The sequence below is a fragment of the Marmota monax genome, unplaced genomic scaffold, assembly GCF_021218885.2.
Source record: "Marmota monax isolate L192 unplaced genomic scaffold, Marmota_monax_Labrador192_F-V1.1 WCK01_AAM20220418_F8-fsc00215, whole genome shotgun sequence".
Lineage (NCBI taxonomy): Eukaryota > Metazoa > Chordata > Mammalia > Rodentia > Sciuridae > Marmota > Marmota monax.
Genome location: NW_026695214.1, coordinates 2470092 through 2494990, shown reverse-complemented (window position 1 = coordinate 2494990; position 24899 = coordinate 2470092). Strand labels below are relative to the sequence as shown.

The 24899-nt window shown below is 57.8% G+C and overlaps 1 protein-coding gene and 2 long non-coding RNA genes across 5 annotated transcripts; 2 read left to right on the top strand and 1 right to left on the bottom strand.

Moving 5' to 3' along the window:
* Window positions 1-9844: 9844 nt before the first annotated feature.
* LOC124084020 (uncharacterized) lies at window positions 9845-17091 on the bottom strand. Its single transcript, XR_006849002.2, has 5 exons — window positions 16926-17091; window positions 15652-15792; window positions 11825-15371; window positions 11427-11540; window positions 9845-11199 (listed from the first exon to the last, which is right to left on the bottom strand). It is a non-coding gene; the product is annotated as an uncharacterized LOC124084020 (long non-coding RNA).
* LOC124084017 (natural cytotoxicity triggering receptor 1) lies at window positions 11943-17904 on the top strand. 3 transcript variants are annotated; one of them, XM_046430832.2, is made up of 7 exons: window positions 11943-13021; window positions 13136-13495; window positions 13659-13943; window positions 14725-15003; window positions 15160-15210; window positions 15894-15941; window positions 16894-17904. In XM_046430832.2, exons 2-7 carry the CDS (start codon window positions 13357-13359, stop codon window positions 17115-17117), a joined length of 1026 nt encoding a protein of 341 aa, XP_046286788.1. In that variant the 5' UTR covers window positions 11943-13021; window positions 13136-13356; the 3' UTR covers window positions 17118-17904. The 3 variants fall into 3 exon arrangements, with proteins under 3 accessions (XP_046286788.1, XP_046286787.1, XP_046286790.1); XM_046430834.2 differs by having other exon boundaries at window positions 11946-13390; window positions 13460-13495; XM_046430831.2 differs by having other exon boundaries at window positions 11943-13495.
* A 2395-nt stretch (window positions 17905-20299) lies between these two features.
* On the top strand, window positions 20300-23422 carry LOC124084024 (uncharacterized). The gene is made up of 4 exons (XR_006849008.2): window positions 20300-21426; window positions 21782-21890; window positions 22382-22436; window positions 22625-23422. It is a non-coding gene; the product is annotated as an uncharacterized LOC124084024 (long non-coding RNA).
* The last annotated feature ends 1477 nt before the right edge of the window (window positions 23423-24899 follow it).

Below are 24899 nucleotides of genomic sequence, written 5' to 3'. Positions count from 1 at the left end.
AGGACTGGGGTGTGGCTCAGTGGCTGAGTGCCTTCCTAGCATGCATGAGGCTCTGGGTTCCATCCTCAGCCCCACAAAATAAAACAAACATCCCGGACAACAAAGGTCTGCACTGGGGGTCCCCAGGAGGCAGTTCCACATCATGACGTGGCCACTCTTGAGGTCCATTTCTGCCTGTGGCACACCTCTCGTGCTGAGGCACCGGCTCTGCCCTCCAGAAGCTCTGAGCCAGGGGACACGCGGCCAGCTTCCTCCTCTTGCTGATGCAGGTCTCCTCAGGTGTCCTCTGTTCTGCTCTGACCTTCTCAGTGGCTCTTTCCAGACCCCAAAGAAGAGCATGGAAAGAAAACCTCAGGACTCTGTGCTCCTGATTGTTTACCCCCAAACACGTCACACCTGCTACGCGCTTGGACACAGTTAAGGACACGAGGACATCGCTTTGTCCTAGAGAGTAGTGCCACGCAAGTGAAGAGCGACTGCCACACCGGTCACCAGGGGGCCATGTCACCCACGAGGCAGGCACGGCCCACACCTCTCCTGTCTGCACGCAGTGGGGACAGCTTCGTCTCACCCGAACGCTGTGCTTGGGGCTCCCACTCGGCTGCTGCCTTTTCCTGGGGCCCCGTGAGCTGGCTCCTGGCTTCCGGAGTCTGTCTAGAGGCAGCCAGTTCAGACAGGGTCCTCCGAGGCAGACATCCCCCTGCCTGCGCTGGGAGCCCCGAGCTTGCGGAACTTGGTGGCCTGGGCACTCTGCTGACCTGCTCTCCCCCGGGCGTGGAAACCCAGCCTTTGCCGCTGAGCACCCTCGGCCCCGTGGATGGCTTTGGATTGTGGCTTCTTACCAGTTCCTCAAGGGCTCTGTTCAGGCCACACTCTTCCTCTTCCACACAGCCGGTCACCTTTGCAGGCTCTGTCTACCCACCCCAGGTCACTCATCCCAACAGACGTCTGTTTCAATCTGTCATCCTCCCCAGGGAATTACGTAACCATGGGAATGCTACCCGACATTTCAGTCCTGATTCCTGGGAAGAACAGAAGTCAGAAAGAAGCAAAAGATAACTTCTCAATCTCCACGCATTTGTATATTTTAAAACCTCCACAGGCTGGGGTGGGCTCAGCGGTGGAGCGCCTGCCCAGCATGCCGAGGCCCTGGGTCGGGTTGCTAGCACCACAAAGTGTAACAGATAAAAATGTCTTTTTAAAAAGGCTAATTTTGCCAGTGCATCTGTGATCCTAGGGACAAAGGACGCTGAGACAGGAGATCCCAAGTTTTAGGTCAGCCTGGGCAACTCTGTCAAAGCAAAAATTAAAAAGGGCTGGGGTGTAGCTCAGTGGTAGAGCACTTGCCCAGCATGTGCAAGGCCCTGGTTTGATCCCCAGCACGAAAAAACAAAATATGGGAAGACCTTCACTGGGACCACTGCCAGGTTCACTGCCTGGTTAACCACAGCCCGGGCAGGGGGCAGTTAGAGCCAGCCAGGGGGTGGGCATGGATGGAAAATAGGAAGCAGCATTAGGGATGGGGTCCTCACTAAGTGGGGCTGGGGGTTCTTGCTGAAGGCAGGGGTGACCAGCGGTCACCTGGGGGTGGAGGATGGGACATGGAGTGTGAGCAGGTATGGCGGTGGGGTTCTGGCTATACTGAGTTGCTACAACTGGATTTCCCGGGAGGCACACACGGGCCTAGGGGAAGGTTCCTAGGGGAAGGTTGACAATTTGGTCAGAGAATCTTTGCCACCCTCCCATCCCCCTTCTCAGTTCAGATGCCAGTCGAGTGCCCCAGGCTCTGCCCTGGATCTGACCACCTGCCTCTGAACTGGGGGCTTCCGTGACACTTCCTGGTGTTCAGTTAAGTGGCTGGATGGGCTCGCAGAGCTCCGGGACACGTTCTCACGTAGACCCACTTCTTACAAAGCTGTTTTAAGGTCCAGGTGGACAGCTGGAGGCCGAGGTGCTTGGGAGGGGCTCCCTGGAGCTCCCCTGCGCTCAGGGAGTTGGGGGGCTGCGTGCTCCTGGACACATGTGAGTGTTTTCTCCAGCAAGGAGGCCTGTTTTGGGAGCTTCCTCAGGTGGGCCTGGTTAACCACATTATTGGTCATCAGAATTTCCCAATTTCTACCACTGGTTCCCTGGTAATAACCCCACCTCCCGTGGCACGTGTATCTAGGGGCTTTCCAAATAGCACCCATTAACACAAACTCAGGTGCGCTTGATAGAGCGTGTTCACGAAGAGCAACAGACATCTCCACTTTGTGTGTGTGACTGACCAGGGATCAACCCAGGGCCCTCTGCACACTAGACAAGTGCTCTTCTGCTGAGCCACATCCCCGGGCCTTTTTTTTGGTACTGGGGATTGAACCCAGGGACACTCGACCACTGAGCCACATCCCCAGCACTATTTTGTATTTAATTTAGAGAGAGGGTCTCACTGAGTTGCTTAGTACCTCGCCTTTGCTGAGGCTGGCTTTGAACTGGTGATCCTCCTGCCTCAGCCTCTCAAGCCACTGGGATTACAGGAGAGCGCCACCACGCCCAGCTCCCCAGGCCTTTCGATCTTTGCTACAGGTCTCTCTGAGTTGCTCAGGCTGGCCTTGAACCTGCAATTCCCCTGCCTCAGCTCTGCCTCTGCCTCAGCGTAGCTGGGATTATAGGCGTGTGCCCCTGTGGCCAGCTTCTTTCACTGTGTTCAACCTCGGGAGCTGTTTCTGGGAGGGGGGAGACAAAAGGTCAAATATTTAACAAAAGACACACCTATTAGAAAAATCCTAAAAGGGCTTTTGAGAGAGCCAGGGGCCCTGCACAGAGCTCAAAGTGTATGTCTCCAATTCCTCCTGCTCGCCCACCGGACCCAGGGGATCCAGAAAAGGGCTTGGACCAAGGATCCTGATTCCCAGTCCCCCAGGCCAATTAAGTTAGATGGGCCCAGGGCAGGCCAGGTGCCTCCTGTGAGTCCCCATCAGAGGTGAGGACCACCCAGCAGCAAGGCCTGGGGTGGGAAGGAATCCTGCCCACCCCGCCCAAGGGCCAATCGCAGAGCCAGGCTGGTGGAGCGCCTCATATAGACCCATCCTCTCCCTGGTGCACGTGGGAGCAGGTCCTGGCCCTGGGGAGTCAACTCCTCATCTCCTCTGGGGAGCGGCAGTTCCCGGTGGGATTCCACCCTCGAACTTCTGAGTCTGGAGCATTGCTGTGAGCCTTGGAGGATTCGCGAGGGCCCTCGAGCTGAGCTCTCCCCTGGTGAGTACAGATTTGGAGAGAAGAGCCCCCAGTGATTCTGTAGTTTTTCCTAACATTGGTTTTGTCTGAGTTTTATAAAATGCACTTTCTTCTAATATTTTTAGTTATTGATGGACCTCTATTTCATTTATTTATATGCGGTGCTGAGAATCGAACCCAGGGCCTCACACATGCTAGGCAATCACTCTATCATTCAGCCACAGCCGTAAAGTGAAATTTCTATCCCATTAAGTTTACCCACTTTAGATGAAGAGTAGCTTTGATTGGGTTTATGCAGTGAAGCAAATACCACCTGAGTTAGGACAAAGGGCGCACTCCTGACAGAGGTGGGAAGCGAACCTCGGGTCAGCAGGCTTTTCTCTATTCTGTATTTAGTGGCAGAGTCAACCGTGGACCCTGGCATGGCTCATTTTCAGGGCAGAAAATGGCGGCCAGCTGAAGCCAGGGTCTGGGTTATCTAGGCTTCCTTTAGGGTGGAACAGGAATGTGAATAGGGAGTTCCCTGCGGCTTGGCAGCATCAAGTGACCCATTAGGGTGGAGGGTCTGGTGCCAGTCAGGTGACGTTCCTCTGTGTTCCTTTGCTCGGGCTGAGGCCTGGGATTTTAAATGACAAAAGCTTAGGAAAATGGCCTCAAACTTATTTTCTATACCCTTCAACTCCCCCCTCATTGGGCAGCATTTGCACCTCCCAGAGAAGGTCCCTTGGCCCCGCCACTGCGGCAGAGGCCTGTGCCTGTAGTTTTGAGCTGGTGCCCTGTCTACAACTTGGATGGTGAGATCTTGATCCCCCAGGACTTGGGTAGAGTGTCACAGAGGCTGGGGGCGGTGACCTGTGCTCAGGAAGGTCACAGGTCTGTGTCCCACGCCCCACACCTGCGGGTCTGTGCTTGCAGGAAGGGGAAGGCTGAGCAACCAGGTGTTGTCCAGGGGCCCTGCCATCCCAGGCTAGAGCAACCAGGTTGCTTCCTGCGTCTTTGCAGCCAGAGTTTAACCTGCAGGCCCTTCTGCAGAAGCTGACCTGAACGAGGATGAATGAAGGAGTTTTAATCTCCATTAAGGATCCTCCCGAGCCGGAGGACGACCTACAGAGGCCCTTGTGGTGTGAGTGGAAGAGGCCACCAGCAAAAAACTGACAAATTCTGATCCACAGATTCCCAGACAATTGGCTACAGAACGCGACCTGCACGTCTTGGAAAAGATGAGTTGCACAGAATCGTCTCCAATCCCAGGTAAGGACACTGGGCTTTTGTAACCCAGAGCAGTCGTCCCCAGGGGGTTCAGAGATGCCTGGAGTGTTGCTGCAACTTGCAGCCCCTGCTCTGATGTCAGGAGGTGTGAGGGCCACCTCGCTGGGGGATCCTGCCACACGTGTTTCTCTCCTCTTCTGACTACCCCAGGCTTTTCCCCACTCCGCTCTCCCTGTTGTGGTAACTTGATGATTGCGGCTGTATTGCACCAGTATTTGTGATTTTATTTTACCTCCTTTGATGGCATGTTCCACATTTTTAAACCTTTTTGTTTGGGAATAATTTTATATTTATAGAAAAGTTGCCAAGACGGTACCAAGAGATCCCATGCACCCTTCACCCAGCGCCCCCTAATGTCTGCAGCTCCCCTTGGTCAAAACTAAGAAGTATGGGGCTGGGGCTCAGCAGTAGGCACTTGTCTGGCATGTGTGAGGCACTGGGTTCAGTTCTCAGCACCACATATAAATACATAAATAAAATAAGGATCTGTCAACAACTAAAAACAAAAATTAAAGAAACACACAAACTAAGTAAACTTCATGGTGCTGTTAATGAAACTCTAGACAGAGATTCATTGGCCTCTCCCTAATAACGTTGTGAGAGTAAAAGCAAAGGTGACTCCATTTTGTTTTGTGACTCCATCCTGTAAAACAACCAGGCCAAGGAGAAGGGTCGTGACTGGGGCAAGATGTTCTTTTCCTTTTGCTATAGAAACCTTTAAGAACACGGGACTACCTAATGGGGCATTGTTTCTGTAACTAGGGTAACAGGCTCTGTTTCTGTAACTGGGGTGACTGGGCTAACTGTGATTGCTTAGGCTTCCCTCCGCCTGACTGCACTCTCCTGCTTCTGTAACCTGGCTGGCTTGCATTGGCTGGACCCCCCGAACATCCCTATTGCGGTTTTCAGGCTTATAAGGAGGGCCCTTGCAATTGTTGGGGGCTGATCAGGGGAACAGCTTTCTGTTCTGGTCAGTCACCACTGGTGTGCTTCAATAAAGGCTTGATTCCATTATACATGAGTGGTCTGGATGTCAGTTTAGGAAACCCCGTGACGAAGCTTTAACTATAACATCGTGTTGGTTTCCAGGTCCAAACCAGGAACTCCCCGCGCATTTAGAAGAGGATGTCTCCCCAGCCATGAGTACTCACTTTCTCTCTTTCACGAGTTATGCGGGGTTTTAGGGTTTGTTATTTTGTTTTTCAGTACTGGGGACCAGACCCAGGGCCTCATGCATGCTAGGCAAGCACCTACCACTGAGCTGACCCCAGCCCTTCAAGTTGTGTGTTCAGCGTCCTTGAAAAATGAGTTCCTAATTAGCTTCCATTTAAATCGGCATTCTGTGGATCTTCCAGTTCCCACATAGAAGAAACCCACCCAATTCTATTTCTTCGAAAGAAAAAAGTCCACTCAGCATCTCCTCCAGGGTAGGAGGGGAATTTCTTCTGTAAAGTTCCAGTAGTAAATTATTTCAGGCCTCAGACCGTGTGGTCTATGACAGAACTGCACAACTTAATTCTTGTACCACTTATGGGTTGCAGTCGCTGCACGATTCTGTCTTCTGTGGTGCTGGGGTTGGAGCCTAGGGACTTCCCGGGTGAGGCAAGTGCTCCACCACTGAGCTGCCCTGGCCCTGCTGTTGCGTTTGGTGATAAATGGGTGCAACGTTGTACCAATAAGATGTTATCTGTAAAAACGAGAGGCAGACCACACCTGGACTGTGGCCAGTTTTCCAATCGCGCTCTCGGGCAGCTGATCTGCACAGGCTATCAGAGAATCCTAAATACTGTTCTGGTCCTACCCAGAGAGATTCTGGGGAGTCCGGGAATTTGAGTGCTAAAAGCTCCTGTGTGGGGCTGACGTGTGGGTGAGACGGAATCTCAGCTCCAGGTAGGTGCGTCTTACCTAGGGCTGGGACACCGTCAGCTCCCTGCTCCTGTTTAGCAGGAAGACCTCTTCCAGCCAATGGGAAGTCTCAATTTCCCATGTGACATTCTGTAGGGCCTGGGGCTTCCGCTGAGCAGATACTTGGTACCAGCTGGTCTTTTCCTCTTCCCTTAATCTTTATTTCTACTTTGTCTCCATTACCCTGTCTTCATTCTTTCTATAGAACACTTTTAAAAGTTAGAATGTTCCAAATATGATCATTTCAACATGTAAATCATATAAAAATTATTTAAATTATTTAAATGGGGGCATTATAATTACACAATAGTGGGATACGTTGTGACATTTGTAGGTGCACCTACCACAACCCGCCAGTTTGTTTCCAGTCCCTCCCCTGCCCTCTCCTCCCACCTCCTGGTTCCCCACCACCCCTCACCTGGTTCTCTTCCAGTCCCGCCCCCTGGTTTTCTCCCCCCCTTCCCCCCCTTCTCTTCCCACCCCTGCCCCCTGGTTCTCTCCCCCCCCTTCTCTTCCAGTCCCGCCCCCCTGGTTCTCTTCCAGTCCCGCCCCCTGGTTCTCTTCCCCCCACCCCCTGGTTCTCTTCCCGACCCCCCCCAACCCCCCTTCTCTCCCCCCACCCCCTGTTTCTCTTCCAGTCCCGCCCCCTGCTTCTCTCCCGCCCCCCTTCTCCCCCCTTCTCTTCCCCCTCCCCCCCCCCCGCCCCCTGGTTCTCTTCCTCCCTGTAGAACGCTCCCTAATCTCCAGACGTGCAGGTTCTTTGCACGGTGGCCAGCGGGCTGCTTTGCTGCCCTTGTCCCAGTCCATCTCTCATTGAGCTACCTGATGCCTCCCCAGGCCCTGCAGGCGGCCTCTCTCGCAGGGGGCCGCTCCTGTGATTCTCTCAGTCCCAGGGTAAGTTCAACTCTTCCCCATCAAACCCCGCTGGTGTGTGCCTCCTCTGCCCTCTGTGCTCAGCCGCCTGCACCTCCCCAGGCCCAGGTCACAGTCCCTCTCTGTGAAAGTGGAGAGGACCCCTGAGGCCTTTTCTCCTTGCGCCGAGCCTGGTGTTGAGTGGCATGTGCATTCCCTCCTGGCTCCCTCTAGAGTAGGGCGCCACGGAACCCTGAAACGGGGTTCCTCCGGCTCTGATCTTCAGCAGTCATGAACCCCGTGCTGGGGGCTCAGTGATGGGCTCTGGTGCCACAGTGACACTGCCCCCAACTGTGTATCAGGTGTCCCTGGAGCCTGGATTAGCTGCTGTATAAAGGCTGGAGGGAGCAGCTTTGGTCCTCCCGTTTGCGCCATGGTGAAGCATCAGAAGCCGGCGCCAGGTGAGGGGACCTCCCAGCACCTCCCTCTTGGACTTTCTGGCCTCCAGAACTGAGAAGGTCCCATTCTGTATCAATCACTGAGCCTCGGGTATCATGGCACAGCAACAGGAGGGGATCGGACCCCCAGAGCCGGATTCAAGATGTCTTCCTGGTGTGCGTTTCAGGGGTCCTGTGACAAAAAGCCCCACTGCCCTCACTTTCAGAGCTCCCTGGGCCCCAGACTCTGGAAACCTCTGCAGGAGAACAAAGATGACTCCAGGGAGCAATGGGCTGGGATCATGTTACCGGGGGCTGGGGCGGCGTGATAAGTGACAGCCCAGGCTCCGGTGCTCTCTGCCGCCACCGTCCACAGTTGATGGTGTCCCCTGTGTGTCATGGGGCTTGGTTCCTCATCAAACCAAGAGGCCTCATGAGAGCGGGAACCCAGCCTCCTGGAAGCCCAGCAGTGCCGAGCCTGTGCTTCTGGTGGCTACTGAGGTGCTGGTCTCCTCTGCGCGGGCTGCCAGCGCCGAACACCGCGGACCCGGTGCCTTCTGCAAAAGCTATTTTCTCACCATTCTGGGGGCTGGATGTGCCAGATCAAGGTCTGCGGGCTGGCCTCTCCTCGTCTTGCAGGAGAGCTGCCTTCTCTGTGTGCCTCCTGGGCCCCTTGTTACCAGGACACACGTCCCGTCGGCCTCATTTGTCCTCCACGGCTTCTCGTCTTCAGAGTGTTGGGGTTAGGGCTTCAGGGTCAACCCCTGGTGCACAGAGTTCAGTCCGTGGTGCCTGCTGTAGACTTCTGATTTTTCTCCTGGTTAATTAGCATGTTTTCCGGCAGTTCGGTGGTTCTACAAGAATAGAATCACGTCTAACTCGGCAATTCTCCTAGGTATATGTGCAAAAGGGTTGAAGATGGGTATTGAAACAAGAAAATGTGAGAGTGTACGTTGGCAGCATGAGTCACAATTCCCAGAAGGTAGGCACAACCAGATGTCCCCCGTGGGTGAGTGGACGAATGAAATCCCTGTCCATGCCATGGGCATTCCCCGCCACAGAGGGCAGGACACTGCAGCTTGGAAGGGCAGCCAGCGCTGTTCAGGGAAGGGAGTCACAGAAGGCCATTCCCTCAGGAGCCTGTTTATATAAAACTCCCCAAATAAATCCAGAGACGAGATGAGGGTCAGTATGTACCAGGAACTGGGGAGGGGTGATGGGTGGTTCTAGGTGTGAGGGATCGGAAGGAGTTTGGGAACAGACGGTGGTGATGGTCTCGACACTGTGGAAGTACCAATTGTACACGTTTCCATCTTTCGTGGTGCTGGGGACTGAACCCCAAGTCCCCTGCTGAGCTGTCCCTCCAACCTGAAAGTGGTCAGTCCTTGTGCATTTTGCCACAATAAAGCAGACCCCCGTCCCGGAGGCCTTCTTTGCCTCCTTTGACTGTTGGTGCAGGAGAACCCATGGCCCCGCAGTCCAGCTTCTTCTGTGTGTTACAGAGGATGCCCAGGGGCTCACAATGGAGCACACCATGCTGCGAGACCTGGAGGAGTCCTTGCAGAAAGAGGCAGGTGGGTGAACTCCCTCTGATGCCACAAATTTGGTGTTTGAGGGCACACAAGGTAAATCGCCTAACTGGCTTTTCTTGTTCCTGGCATTTTATGTTTTTCAGGAGAGGAGGAGGATGGGAGCTGGACCACTGCTCGGTATCTACCCTGAGGATGGGACGTCGTCCAACTACAGCGAGTCACACACGCCGTGTTCACAGCTCACAGCCACCAGACTCGGAGCCAGCCTAGGTGTCCAGATAAAGAGGATGCCGTCTACACACACGGAGCTATATTCACCCATCAAGAACAAAACTGTGGAAATCTGCAGGATAATGGATGGAACTAGAGACCATCGTGTTAAGTCAAAAGAAGGTCAAGGGTCCTGCGTTTTCTCTCATATGTGGAAGTCAGAGAAAGTTTTAAAAAGGGAGAGAGGAGAGCTCACTAAAACAGAAGGGAGAGCAGTTATTTTAGTCGGCTTTTTTGCTGGAGGAAAATCGCTCAGGACATGACAGTCAGCAAGCAGAGACAGAGCTCTGGTCATCAAGGACAGAATGTCAACCCCAGCCGCCCCCGCGGCCCCTCCTCCAGCCACTCCCCACCCACCCACAGTCGGTTAATGCCCTGATTAGGTCGAGGCTCCCACACCCAATTATTCCCCTCTAAACCTTCCCACTTTGTCACATGAACTTCTGGGGGACACCTCACATCTAAACCACAACAGCAGGGTAGAAAGGACAGGGGACATGGTTAATGAAATGGACCAAATCATGCTGTACGTACAAACCTGTCACGATGAAGCCCACTACTGTGTGTGGTCATAATGCACTAGAAAAAATAAATGGCAGAAATGAACAGAAAAAAAAAATGAAATCACTAAAGCCACCTCCTGTGTCAGTTGTGATTGAAGTGGTCACTCAGGACGTGAAATCCGTCCCTTGCAGCCTGCTTCTGGACCTCCCTAGGGTACAGGTGTGCTCTGAGGTAGAACTGGAGCTGAACTAAGTAGATACAGAGACCCAGAAAGACCCAGAGAGGAGCTCAGAGGGGAGGGGAGGGTTCATTCCACCTCAGCACCCGGCGTCCTGGGAAGATGCTTCCCATCTGCAGGCACCGTCTGGATCCCAGGTCCCCAGACGCCTCTCAGTAGCCGGGTACACCTCCTGCCCCATCTGCAGGCACCGTCTGGATCCCAGGTCCCCAGACGCCTCTCAGTAGCCGGGTACACCTCCTGCCCCATCTGCAGGCACCGTCTGGATCCCAGGTCCCCAGACGCCTCTCAGTAGCCGGGTACACCTCCTGCCCCATCTGCAGGCACCATCTGGATCCCGAGGTCCCCAGACGCCTCTCAGTAGCCGGGTACACCTCCTGCCCCATCTGCAGGCACCGTCTGGATCCCAGGTCCCCAGACGCCTCTCAGTAGCCGGGTACACCTCCTGCTCCATCTGCAGGCACCGTCTGGATCCCAGGTCCCCAGACGCCTCTCAGTAGCCGGGTACACCTCCTGCCCCATCTGCAGGCACCGTCTGGATCCCAGGTCCCCAGACGCCTCTCAGTAGCCGGGTACACCTCCTGCCCCATCTGCAGGCACCGTCTGGATCCCAGGTCCCCAGACGCCTCTCAGTAGCCGGGTACACCTCCTGCCCCATCTGCAGGCACCATCTGGATCCCGAGGTCCCCAGACGCCTCTCAGTAGCTGGGTACACCTCCTGCTCCAACTGCAGGCACCGTCTGGATCCCAGGTCCCCAGACGCCTCTCAGTAGCCGGGTACACCTCCTGCCCCATCTGCAGGCACTGTCTGGATCCCGAGGTCCCCAGACGCCTCTCAGTAGCCGGGTACACCTCCGCATGGGCTCACCTTTTAGTGCCTCAGTTCCCTTATTTGCGAAGTGCAGAATAATGTGGCCAACCTCTCTGGGTCACCATGAGGACTCAAGGTCACCACTGGAAGCTGCTCAGAGCTGGGCTGGACGATAGGAGGCGTCTTTCAGGTCTGGTGAGCACAAGCCGCCCCGAGGCAGCTCTGCCCAGGTCTCTGCCCGGTGCTGGAGCCAGCTCCCCCACCCCCGCCCACCACGAGGGTCCTCCAGCACCAGGTCAGCACTGGGGAGCTCCAGAGGAGGGCGGAAGAGTCGGCCTGACAAGAGCTGGTCCAGGCTGTGACCCCAGGGGAGGGGACCAGTGAGGACAAACCTGGGCACCCCTGGCCAGACGGAGGGGGTCCCAGATGAGGAGCGTGGAGGAATGCAACAGTGGTTGTTCTTTCCTCCTCCTGCGTCCGACTACGGAATAGGCTTTTTGTATCATCTCCATTAAAAAAAAAAGGAGAAAGAGTGAACATAAGCGTATCTGGTAAAGCGCTCTGCGCCTGTGTGTGTCAGGGCAGGGAGGAGCAGGCTGCGCCGCTCTCTGAAGCTGCCCTGGGCAGGGTCTTGATCAGAATAGAGGGTCGGGGCTCTGAACTGGGGGAATCCACCCCCACACCCCCAAATCGCTGATAGGAGGAAGGGAGAGGGAGGGACAGCAGCCACCTGGGGAGCCATGTCCCCAAGGTGACACCAGAGCTCAGGTGGAAAGGAGATCAGAGTGACCTTCAGGAAGACGAGCGTCGGGTGGGTTTGCTGTGAGCTACGGGGAGATGGGGAGAAGACCGCGTCCGGGGCATGAGACGCAGCCAGTTCAGTTACGTGTGTGAAGAGCACAGCGAGTCCCACGGTTGTGTGTCATGTGACAATAACAAAACCAAGACACGAGAAGAGGAAGGCCACTCGTAAGCAGTGTAGGACCCCAGACCCCATAGGTTCAGCCACAGCCGCAGAGGCCCTGGCCGCGCTGGGAATCAGGGAGGACGGGACCCTCACCACACACAGAGCCGGGTGCGTGGGGAGCCGGGCAGCAGGGCGGAGCCCAGGTGCCGCTAGCCACCCAACCACAGGGCAGCCCAGGGACCATCCACCCCGATGTCACTGGAGCAGAGGGAGAGAAGCCCTGCCAGGTCGCATAAGATCCCATATCCTGGACGCACACTCTGCTCCTGTCCCTCAGGGCCCTTCACACCCACAGATGGACTCCGCCTGGTCCTTGAATGTGAGCCCTGCCTGGCTTCCTGCTCCACCTTCCAGAAGCCAACCCTAGGGGGGTGACCCAGGCTGAGCACGCCGCCTCTTCAGGACCTGGTGGGCGAGGGCAGACACCTCTTCCACCTGGGGAGGGTCCTGTCCCCTGTGCTGGTCATTGCCGTGGCCCAAAGGCGATGGTGGCAGGAGACCCAGCACCTCAGGCCTGCACGCCCAGCTGCACGCTGCTCACGGTGTGAGTTAACACAGCGTTGGCCCAAAGAAGACAGAGCCAGTCTCGAGTTGCCCTCGTGGGGACAAAAGGCTCCTTAAACAGCAGAGACACAGGCTGTTGTCCCCACAGGCCATGGGACACTCAGGAGGGGAACAGGGGAACCTGCCTTCCCTTCTCCCAGGCTGGCCAGCGCGGGAACCCCTGGGGACCCAGCAGCACCACGTCTGGGTCTGGGGAAGCTCCCTCCCTCTGCCCACAGAGAGCACCCAGGCCACCCTGAGCTTGGGCGGGGTGTGAAACTCCCTGACCCATCCCCGACACCCCAGAGGTGGCTACGTCTAGGCAGCACCCTCATGTGCCTGTCACTCACCCAAAACCGCTGCACGGACTTTCCCATGGTCTGGGTTGGAGCCGTTCTGCGTTTGACCGGACCGTGGTCCATGACCACGTGCACTGACCGGAGCTGCTGGAGTGGAGCGCCCCGTGAGCATTCCCCTGTAAGGAAGAGGGTGGTAAATTAGACAAAGGGCACAGGCTGGAGAAAGGGGCGTCTCCCAGGACACGTGGGGTGGAACCCAAGGGCAGAACACCTCACTTTCAAAATTGTCTAGACACTGTGGGGAAGAAAATAGAGAAAAAGAAAACCAGGCCCAGGCCCAGAGGGGGAGGAAGAGCTGTGAACATCTGGTCAAACCTTGGTGTGGAAGTCCCGGGGCACGGGCGCCGGCCACACCTACCACATCCTGTGCCTGTCCCTGGACTGCCGGCTCAGTCCCCATCCGGCTGCCCAGTCCCCGTCTGGCTGCCCCGCATCGGCCTGCAGCATCGTGCCATGCCACCCACACCGGTGGCCCTGCTGTGCCTCGGTGAGTCTCTGGTGGAAGGGCCCCGGGCCAGGTGTGGTGGGCACTGTCCTCATACTGCCTGCGTTCCAGGGCTGCACCTGAGCCTGAGGACCAGCATCCAGAGTGGTGAGTCCTCCCCTAAGGCCCAGAGTCGCCCAGGGTTCAGCCGTCCACCTAGAACACGGGGGAGGCAGGCTCCGCGGTGCTGGGAGGGCTTGGGCCAGCAGGTGGGCGGGAGCGGGGGGCAGGCCGGAGGCTCCCCTGCACCACAGCCTCGCTTCCCTTCCAGAGGGCCTCCCGAGACCCGTCATCCAAGCCAGGCCCAGCTTCATGGTTCCAAAGGGACAGTCGGTGACCCTGTGGTGCTGGGGCACCCGGGAGGCTGAGGAGTACCGGCTGCATTTTGAGGGAGGGGTTGCTGCCCTGAAGAGACCAAGACCACCTGGACTCGTGGACAAAGTCAAGTTCTTCATCCCCACCATGGCCTCCAGCACAGCAGGGCAATACCACTGCTTCTACCGCAGAGGGGAGCTCTGGTCCGAGCCCAGCAGCTCCCTGGACCTGGTGGTGACAGGTAACCCACCCACTCCTAGCAGGACCTGGTGGTGACAGGTGACCGACCCACTCCTAGCAGGACCTGGTGGTGACAGGTGACCCACCCACTCCTAGCAGGACCTGGTGGTGACAGGTGACCCACCCACTCCTAGCAGGACCTGGTGGTGACAGGTGACCCACCCACTCCTAGCAGGACCTGGTGGTGACAGGTGACCCACCCACTCCTAGCAGGACCTGGTGGTGACAGGTGACTGACCCACTCCTAGCAGGACCTGGTGGTGACAGGTGACTGACCCACTCCTAGCAGGACCTGGTGGTGACAGGTGGTGGCGGTGAGCACTGCCTGGGCGGTGAGCACTGCCTGGGCGGTGAGCAACCAGTGGCTCTAACTGTCCACGGAGGTGGCTCAGGTGGAAAGGTCACACTGTGCGCGTCTGGCCACAGTGGGAAAGTAATATGTTTTAAAAACACCACAGAGTGTCCCGTCCCTGGGTGTCTGCGGTGGTGGCTCTGGAGGGGACTGTGGTATGGCATCATGCTGCCGATCCTACCCTCAGCCCTGAGGAGCACAGGCCGAGGGCCACTCCCAGAGACATTCCTACTCAGTCCTGGAAGCCGGGCACTGAGAGCCTCGGTCTTGAAGGAGTGCTTGGTAGGACATGGCTGTGACCAGGGCAGATCTGGGACAGGGGAAGGGGGACAGATTCCCGAGAGTGGCCTGTGGCCTTGAGGACTTTGAGACAGGAGGTGGGGGAGCAGGGTCAGCGTGCTGTCCTCCCACCAGCCACCTTTTCTCCCAGGAATGTATGACACACCCACCCTCTCTGTTCATCCCGGACCTGAGGTGGCCCTGGGGGACAGCGTGACCTTCTTTTGCCACCTAGCGACAGCAACCAGCACTTTCTTTCTGCTCAAAGAAGGGAGGTCCAGCAGCACACAGCGTAGCCTCGGGAGCACACAGGCAGAGTTCCCTGTGGGCCCGGTGACCGTGGCCCACCAGGGGACCTACAGATGCTTTGGCTCCTACAACAACCACGCGTGGTCCTTCCCCAGCAATCCGGTGATGCTCCTGGTGACAGGTGAGGACACCCAACCTCCCCTCTCTTCTGGAGCCTAGGGAACCGCAGGTAGAGACGGAGCCATGTGCACGGGACCTCCATATCTCAGCGACCCAGCTGGTCAATGACCGGGACTGCAGAGGGGAAGACCCCTAACCTTTCACCTTCCCTCTCCAGGAGGTGCGGGGAACAGCAGTCTTGCACCCACAGACCCGGCGGATTCCCCGGGTATGTGGCGGCACTTCTGAGCAAAGGGGAGGCGGAAGGCTTCTGCACCTGGCACATGTCGAGGTGTCCACTGAGCCCGGGACAAACAGCCTTGCCTGGGTGGCCCTGGCCCAGGGATCCTTTGAAGGGAGTCAGGATGGATCAGGAATTCCTTATAACCCCTGGAGGAGAAGAGGGCGTGCAGAGGCCGAGTTAAAAGCCACTGGGGGGGGGGGGGGGCGTGGCGAGATGGAGTAGGACCGCCCAGGGGGCCCCACAGAGGGAGGCCTTTGAGGAAATGCCCAAAGAGTGGATGGAGAGGGTCGCGAGCTCTGTGGAGGGAGAGGGGATGGCCGCAGCTCCGGGCTGGAAGGTGGCCAGGGTGATGGAGGAAGTGCAATGGGGTCAGGATTGGGAAGGACCTAAGGAAGCGCGGGGGACAGGGACGGGCAGCTCACTCACCAGGGGCAGAAAGGGTGGGTTGGCACCTGCCTGTGTGCGGCGAGGTGACTTTGCCTTCACCAGGAGGCCAGGCTCCCCGGAGGAGCTCCTGGCAGAGGACGGCTGAACTCGTCCAGGGGTGTCCGTCCTCCTCTGCTCCACCTGCCAGATGAAGCCACTGGGTCTCCAGCAGGGAGGGGCCTGGGAAGCAAAGGACCTGCACAGCCACCAACCTCACGCCTCCCCTTGCCTGTCACCTACAGATTCCTGTGACCCCTACCTGGTGACCACAGAGTCGGGGTCCCAGAAAGGTGATCAAAGGGGGGGGGGGCACAGCCACGCCCTGGAGGAGGAGGAGGGAGGGACACGGCCATGCCCTGGAGGGGGAGGGGCACAGCCACGCCCTGGAGAAGGAGGAGGGAGGGGCACGGCCACGCCCTGGAGGAGGAGGAGGAGGAGGAGGGAGGGGCACGGCCACGCCCTGGAGGAGGAGGAGGAGGGGGGAGGGGCACAGCCACGCCCTGGAGGAGGAGGAGGGAGGGGCACGGCCACGCCCTGGAGGAGGAGGAGGAGGAGGGAGGGGCACGGCCACGCCCTGGAGGAGGAGGAGGAGGAGGAGGGAGGGGCACGGCCACGCCCTGGAGGAGGAGGAGGAGGGGGGAGGGGCACAGCCACGCCCTGGAGGAGGAGGAGGGAGGGGCACGGCCACGCCCTGGAGGAGGAGGAGGGAGGGGCACGGCCACGCCCTGGAGGAGGAGGAGGAGGAGGGAGGGGCACAGCCACGCCCTGGAGGAGGAGGAGGAGGAGGGAGGGGCACGGCCACGCCCTGGAGGAGGAGGAGGAGGGAGGGGCACGGCCACGCCCTGGAGGAGGAGGAGGAGGGAGGGGCACGGCCACGCCCTGGAGGAGGAGGAGGGAGGGGCACGGCCACGCCCTGGAGGAGGAGGAGGGAGGGGCACGGCCACGCCCTGGAGGAGGAGGAGGAGGAGGAGGAGGAGGAGGAGGGGGAAGGGGCACGGCCACGCCCTGGAGGAGGAGGAGGAGGAGGGAGGGGCACGGCCACGCCCTGGAGGAGGAGGAGGAGGGAGGGGCACGGCCACACCCTGGAGGAGGAGGAGGAGGGAGGGGCACGGCCACGCCCTGGAGGAGGAGGAGGAGGAGGGAGGGGCACGGCCACGCCCTGGAGGAGGAGGAGGAGGAGGAGGAGGAGGGAGGAAGGGAGGGGCCTGCACTGCTCCAGCAGCCGCTGCTCTTCTCCCCCAGACCCCACCCGCTGGGACCACACAGCCCAGAACCTCCTCCGGATGGGCCTGGCGTTCCTGGTGCTGGTGGCTCTGGCGTGGCTCCTGGCTGAAGACTGGCTGGGCAGGAGGAGGGCTGCAGCTGGGAAGGCCGGAGGCCGAGAACGCAGAGCTCCTGGAAGAGGGGCCGAGGGACACTGCCCACAGGTGGCACTGAAGCTGGCTCCTCGGCCTCAAGCCATGTGAGCTCTGCCTGACCCCTAGAGGACAGGTCATGGCGGGAATTGGGCACCAAGGAGGTGACTGCACAGGGTTTGGCAAGGCATCCCAGGGGAGGCAGGCAGTGGGGCGGAGACGCTGGACGCCCCCCTAGACCACCCGGAGCTCTCCGCAGGCAGATGTTCAGGCACCTCGAGAGGACCCAGGGAATTTTTAAATCTGAGTTTTCTGTGGAATATCAGGAGATGTCAAGTCCGGGCTGACAGACAGCCCAGCCGGAGCTCCGGCGTCACATTACCCCCGGTGGCCACGATGCTATTCTCTGTACCATGGAGATGGGGCTGGGACCCGCTCTCTTCACTCCTAGGTCCCCATTCTGAACCTCCGCTCCTCCATCCCTGTTGACCAGGTGTCCTAAGGTCCAAGAATTTCTAAATTCTTATCAAACTGCAGTCTCCCCACACCAACTTCATCCCGAGCTGAGAGGGACTTGTTGGAGTGAGTTTGTGAGAATCGGATGTTTCATATCCTAATTTACGGCAGGGAGAGACTCTTGGGAAAATAAGGTACAAGTTTTATGTCCCGAGGCTTACATGTGGGCCCTGACCACCAAGGCCTGTGTCCCCTCCAGTCCCACCAAAATCTCTCCCCAAACCTCACAGGGTGAGCCCAATTGCCACAGTTGCGTGACGCATTTTGAAATCCTGAACATATTCTATATCCCAGCAGAAAATGAAGGGTGAGGAGGAAGAGCACCAAAAACCTCTGTTGCCAAGCTAGATAATATTCAATAAAATTAAATTAAAATTCAAAATGAATGCCGACAATGTCCATGATGAACAAAATCTCAGAACTGTAAATGACGATGCGCTTTAGTCTGTTAGGGTTGTCACGGCAGGGAGGTGGCCGGTCAGCAACACCTTAGCTCTCAGCTCCGAGGACCAAAGTCCAAAGTCAAGGTCAGGCAGGGCTGGCTCCTCCCAAGGCCCCTCTGGGGCTCCCTGTGGCCTCACAAGTTCGTCCCTTGTCCTGATCTCTTGAGGACATGAGGACATACATAGCAGCAGGCCTCTTCAGCAGCCTCATTAACCTTAATCACTTTTCCAAGTAACCTGGGGGGCCACATTGGGGTGGGGAGGGGCCACAACTCAGCCGTCAGAGGACCTGACCCTGAACCTGCCTGGCCTTGACCCACCGGCCCTCCCCAGCCCTGGCCCTGTGAGGAAGAGTAGCTGCCCCACTCCTGCTGGCCGGACACCAGGCTGGGTGCCCAAGTCATGGGCTGGGGGCTGCCCCCAGGTCACAGCATCCTGAAAAGTCACAGAACGGGGGTGAGAGACACAGCTCTTTCAGGGAATTAAGGACCCCAAAGCTCTCTGCCTTCACCCAGGAACGGGCTTGTGTCACATTCACCTCTGAAGCCGGCGGGTTCCTGAGCTCCAGAGCCCCCCATCCCAGGTCCCGCCACCCGTGAACTTTCAAAACGAGCGGAAGAGTGAGGAAGGAACGTATCCGGAGCTAGTTCTGTGGGCACATGAAAGAACAGTGTGCTCGTGATCCTGTGGAGATGAGAGGGGACTCACGCAGCCACCACCAGGAGGTTACCACGGGCAGGAGGAGTGTGACCATGCGTGGAGAGCAGATCACCCAGGGCAGCGAGACCTCGGCAAGGCCTAGGCCTCCTCCTGAGGGCAGACAGGGGCCACCAGGAGCTCTAGGGACAGATAGGGTCACACATGTTTGCATGTAGGCATGGGGGGGGTGATCCCTCAGGTGACGTGGGACACTTGGAAGAGGAGGACAAATTCGCTGAGACTGTTAGGAGGCTCCTGCGTTATTCCAGGAGAAGTTGGGGACCGCACAGAGAAGTGTTACCTTTGACACTGTTTAGGCACAGAAACCATATTTTATTGTTTGGAGGGACGGCTGAGGAGGTGGCAGGGTCCCTGGAGCTAACAGAGTGGACCTCTGGGCAGACAAAGGGGACCTGACCTCCCCTCCTGCTGCCCATTGGTGTGGATGTCGTGAGGAACCCTGACAGGCGCAGAAGGGGACCTGCCGGCAGAGAGCACAGCTAGCGGCCCCTCTTCACACACTGCCCTTGAGCTTCACCCCAGCTGAGTGGAGAATGATGGACAAGTGCAAATTGTGTCAGGCTGGGCGGCTCAGTGGAGGGCACTCGCCGGGCACATGAAGGCCCTGGACTGGACCCCCAGGACGGGAAAGCAACTGTACCTTCTCAAGGTGTGCGATGAGGTGACTGGATACACACACACACTCTAGTGATACCACCAATCAGCATGCCGGCACCTCACAGGTGACCGTCGGACTGGGAGAGGAGGGCACACCAGGAATCGGCTCTGCACGGTCCAAGGGAACTGCGTGGTGCTGCTCATCAGCCGCCAGGCTATACTTGCGGTCCCAGGACTTGTTCCTCTTACAACTGAAGTTGTGCCCGTGACCCACCCAGCCCCAGTCCCCTGCCACCACCCCACTCTGCTCTGTGAGCTTGGCTGCTCGGATCCCCCGTGCGAGATCACGCAGCCTCTGTGCACAGGAACGTGCGCACTGCCTGTCACAGGCTCATAGAACATTCCTCCCTTATTCTTCTCCTAGTTTTGAAAGTTCTTGGGGTGGTGGGGACCTGGGATGGGGGGTCTGGAGCTCAGGGACCCCGTGGGTGAATCTGACACAAGCCTGTTCCTGGGTGAAGGCGGACAGCTGCAGGGTCCTCGAGTGGCTTGTCCACCCGGCCGTCATCTCCAGCCCAGCAGTGCTGCGGCGAACGCTCCGCCTTAGCTGATTGCACCCCTTGCAGGGACACGCCGCCGCTCTCTCTTCACTCGCCCGCTGACGGGCCACAGGTTGCCTCTGAGTCTTGGTGGTCCTGAGCCATGCCGCAGGGGAGACCAGGACAGGAAATCTTCCCGTTCCACGCCACAGGTCCACCACAGAGGCAGGAGGTAAGGACCAAGACCCAAAGTCCGCCCTGGGACAGCTGCCTTCCCGGGGTCAGACACCCCAACCTCCACCTCCCGCTGGGCCATCCTGGCGTCAACTGAGATGAGCAGGTGATCCACCGCAGGCTGAGAGGGGCTGGGATTCCAGACCAGGAGGCACTCTGGGAAGAAGGCCCACCTCGCCCCACCCCACCCTGCCCGGGGTCGCCCGCCCTGGCTGACCCCTGTGCCCACCCCAGCCCACCCCAGCCTGGGTCTTGGCCCTGCACTTGCTTCCTTGGTGCCCTTCCTGTGGCCAGCACCGCAGGGTTTCCTGGAAGGCGCAGCAGCCTCCTCCGCTGTCACCACCCCCTCCATCAGCAGATCCGCCCTCTGACCACTTCCTCCTCGCGGACACCTCGCGGGCTCTCAGCCCTCCCGCTGCCTGGGCTCTATGGTGGCCACAGGTGCACTGCAGGTCTTCGGGGTTCTGAGTCCAGCCGCCCGGGATGGGCTCGCGGCACCCAACGCCCGGCCTTCCGCTTCTCTAAGACTGAAGCCCCGAGCTGCTCTCTGAGCCCTCAGAGCCCTTCGTCCACTTCCCTCGTTCAACTGGACTCACCAGCGGGACGATGCCACACCTGCTCGTGACACCTGCTCTCTCCACCACCCACCTGCTCACACCACTGCTGGGAGGTCCCACACAAACCAGCCACACGAACCAGAGGCCAGGTGGCACGTCGTGTGCATAGGGAGTGGGACTCCAGGTGACCCACGTGCACTCCTGGGTACTTACCCAAATCCACATCCTGTAGTGACACAAGTCACACAGCCAAGTCATGGAACCAGCCCAGGCGTCCTTCAGCAGATGAGCGGATGAAGAAGATGTGGTGTGCGTGGGTGTGCATGTGTGCATGTGCGTGTGCGTGTGTGCATGTGCATGTGTGTGCGTGTGTGTGCATGTGTGTGCGTGTGCGTGTGTGCATGTGCATGCATGTGCGTGTGTGTGCATGTGTGTGTGCATTAGTGGTTCCACTCAGCTACATAGGAGAGTGAAACCATATCCCTGTTGGTACGTGGCGGGAATTGGGGAACATCATGCTGAGTGAAATGTGAAGCAGAAAGTCAGGGTCGATCGTGCTCTCTCATCTGTGGAAGTTGGAAACGAGGAGGGAAGTGGTTTTCATAAAATAGCACAGTGGGTAGGATGAGAGGGAAAGGGGGACAGGGAAATGAAACTGACCACAGTGTGCGTGTGTCGTCACATGACCTGCCGTGAACCCCACTGATCATGATGCACCGATCACAGGACTTTACAGAGGGACACAGATGTCTGTTTCCTGACAAGTCATGTCTGCTGGGACCTTGAAACTCCAACCTGGGCAAATGTCTTCTAGGTAAAGATTTTCACGGCTTGTTTGACTCTTACGTGACGGGCAGACAGACACGGGTAACTTCCGTGCATCTTTTGTAGATGGTAGGAATACCAACTCACGTTCTGTGCGCAGTCATTGGTGAACACGTTTTTTCCCGGTGCCGGGGCTGGAAACCAGGGCCCACATGTGCCATGTGAGGCTCCACGGAGGAGCAGCTCCCCGGCCCCACCAAGCACTTTAGGCTTCTGAGTTCCCTCATATCCTTTAAAACCTCTCTCCAACCCAGCGGCATCTTCATCCCTCCTGTTTAACTGGGTGCTCTCTGCCTATTTTATCGTGAGTTCATGTTTAGAAGTTGTTTCATTTTCTTCCATAGGGAAAACCAATTATGGCCGGGCATAAGGTGCACACGCCTGTAATCCCTGCACCCCAGGAGGCTGAGGCAGGAGGATCTCAAGTTCAAAGCCAGCCTCAGCAACAGCAAGGTGCGACCCTGTCTCTAAATCAAATACAAAATAGGGCTGGGGATGGGGCTCAGTGGTCAGGTGCCCCTGAGTTCAATACCTGGTCCCCCCACAAAAAAATAAAAGAAAGAAAAAGAAAACCAGCTATGGAAACACAAGCTGTTCCATAAACCACCCTGTCCCCCGTAGATGAAGGCCAGTGTGGCCCTCAGATAATCACAGCACCCTGGTCCTCGGCTTCATTCCCAGGGTCCAAGTTACCTGCAGGCAACCACAATATCACTATGGTGCAACAGCGGTTTGAGGCTGTTGCACTCACCCAGCATGCCTCAGGATTGCTTTATGGTTGCCAGTCCTACTGGGCCCGACGTATAAACTCAGCTTTCTCTAGAGCTGCAGGCACAGGGAGACCACATGGGGTTGGGTAGCAGCCACACTTCATGCCACACTGGGGTCTTGGGATGGCTGTAAATGCAGACATTCACCCAGTTACTGTGCTCTCACCTGTTCAGGAAAAGAAGGGGTGCTTCCAACCTCACCCCACCACCCACCTCCCTCCTGGCTGAGGTAAGCGAAGCCCCCGCAGTGACACCCGAGGATGGCCCCTCCCTCTGTCGTGGTGCTGTGGCCCCGGCCTCCCCAGTCTGAGCCCCATCTCTCCCACTCTGCACCCTCCTCTTTCCGTGCCACCTCCTCTCCTGCTGCGACCTCTACACCTGTAGGAGTCACTCCTACTTCAAAGTCCACTTTCACAGGTGCAGTAAGCACTGGGGGTTCTGCCCCTGGGCACACCTGGGATGCCTGAGCCCTCGCTGCGGTGGCAACACACACACATCCCACTTCCCACTGTGACCTTCTCAGGGGAGGAACGGGGCTGGGACCTGACCCTCACAATCACAGGCAGCGACTTTCAGAGCTTAAGTCACCGAGGGACATTCCGCAGCCACGGAGCAAGTCACTCTGCGTCCCCTCCCCCGGCCCCGGAAACACCCATCTGTCCCTACGCATTTCACTATTTTCTATTCTCTTTTTAAATCTCACTGGTCTTGCTGGCCCCAGTGGGCAGGAAACAGGGATACAGCTGTACCCCCGGTGCACAGGGGACCCCACCTTGAGAGGGTCTGACCCTAGGTGTCAGCCATTCTGGGGCTGAAGCCTGTGAGGGGGTCTTGCCTGAACAGTCCCCAGGGTAAGGTCCCCTCCCCCAGTCTCCCCACTGGGTAAATAAAGACCGGGCAGGAGGTTTTTCTCACCTACAAGAGAGGAGCTGTTAAAACCTCAGCCCCAGGATGTCCAGAGCCCCTGTCCCACATCCTGTGCCTCCTCAGCACCAGGACAGCAGGGCAGGACCTCTCTGGGCTGGGGGTGGGCATGCCTTTCTGATCTTTGCAAGACGCCAGCAGCTCCTCCTCAGGTGACAAACAGCAAGTTCTCTCAGCACTGCCCACGGTCCAGAGGGCATCAGTTCACACTCCAAGGACACCCGCCTCAAAGGGGCTCTGTGCTGGTCCTCCTTTGCTTATGAAATAAATAAATCTCTTTGGGGAAATCTCTGCCAAGTTTCACTAAAATATATTTAAAGGGCTAGGGATGCAGCTCAGTGGTAGAGGTTCGCCCCGCACACGAGACCCTGGGTGTGATCCCCAGCACTGCACGATATGTAGATATGTCACCCAAGTGCACGGGGGGTTTGGAGCACTGTGGCCCAGGGCCAAGCCCCTGTTGGCACAGAGTCCTGCCCACCTGTTGACCCATGTGGCCACTTCCCTGCTCTGAGCGCAGGGCTGAGCAGCGTGGCGGGGTCTACGTGGCCTTCAGTGCCTAAAAGTGACTATCTGGCCCTTTGGGGAAAAAATCTGCCAAATCCCAAGTTAGGATATAAAAACAATACTGACCCTGTGGCTGCCGCTCAGGGGTGGAGCGCTTGCCTGGCACACGTGGGGCACTGGGTTCGATCCTCAGCACCACACAAAAAGAAAGGTATTGTGTCCATCTACAACCAAAACAATACATACATACAACAATCCTGTAGTCACCAGGCAGCGACTGAATCAGGCCAAGGACAGAGGAATGGACTGTCCTGAGCACACTCCCAGGCCACCCTTTTCCCAGCTAATACGCCACCCACGCCCCTGTGACCCCCCCCCCCCAAGCACATGGACAAAGGCAGCTCCAAGCTCAGGACCTTCCCTTTATTACCCCCCGAGGTGCCCGTGATCAGAACTCACTGTGAAGAAAGAAATCGATGCTCAAGCCTACGTTTGACCCCCAGCCCAGGGACCACCACCACCTGGCCCCTTGACCTCCACCATGAGAGCGAGACCAGACCCCCTGGGACACACAGCCAGGAGGGAGAGAGACTCAGGGTGTCGAGAAAAAGAACTGGCAGCAGGAGGGAGCCTTCGTCCCCAAGGCACTGTCCAGGGTCAGGCCAGGGTTGCTCTCCTTCACCTCCCTCAGCACCTCCTGGACCTTCGCGTTCCACTTGTCCATCTTCAACCTGGGGGACCAGAGGACATCGGCACTAACAGAAAAGCTAGTTCTGTTGTCCCCAAATTCACTGCAAACAGCCCAAGTGCCCAGGAAGGTTTCAGGACATTTGCGGCGGGAGACATTTTTGGATCCACAAAATAGTGATCCTGAGAAACGTCCAAGTGCAGACACACGTCCTGCAAAGACCTCAAGAACCCAGCCACGGGCTCCCCCAGCCGCAGTCGTTTCTGTAATCACCACACAGAGCCTCGCTCCCGTCCCCTCTGCTGGCACACCTGTCCTCAGGCAGCCCCTCCCACTGACCTTCCTGTCCAGCCAGGTGGGAGCAGCCCAGGTGCTGCCCGCTGGAGAGACAGGCGCTCACCCCAGCCAGATGACCTCCCAAGAAAGATGGCTAAGACAGACAAGTCCACGCGTCTCCCCAGCGCAGAAGCTGGAAGTCCATCTGGATGCAGAGTAGAGATTCCCAGAGGGTGGGAAGGTGCAGGAGGACAGAGGAGACTGAACAGCACCAAACAGAAGGCACAGCCCTGGCGT

Excerpts from the sequence above, each read along its gene's own strand:
- LOC124084017 (XM_046430832.2), top strand. The coding sequence starts at position 13,357 with ATGCCACCCACACCGGTGGCCCTGCTGTGCCTCGGTGAGTCTCTGGTG. Across the intron at positions 13,944-14,724 it reads CCTGGACCTGGTGGTGACAG|GAATGTATGACACACCCACC; the intron begins GTAACCCACCCA and ends CTTTTCTCCCAG. Across the intron at positions 15,004-15,159 it reads GGTGATGCTCCTGGTGACAG|GAGGTGCGGGGAACAGCAGT; the intron begins GTGAGGACACCC and ends TTCCCTCTCCAG.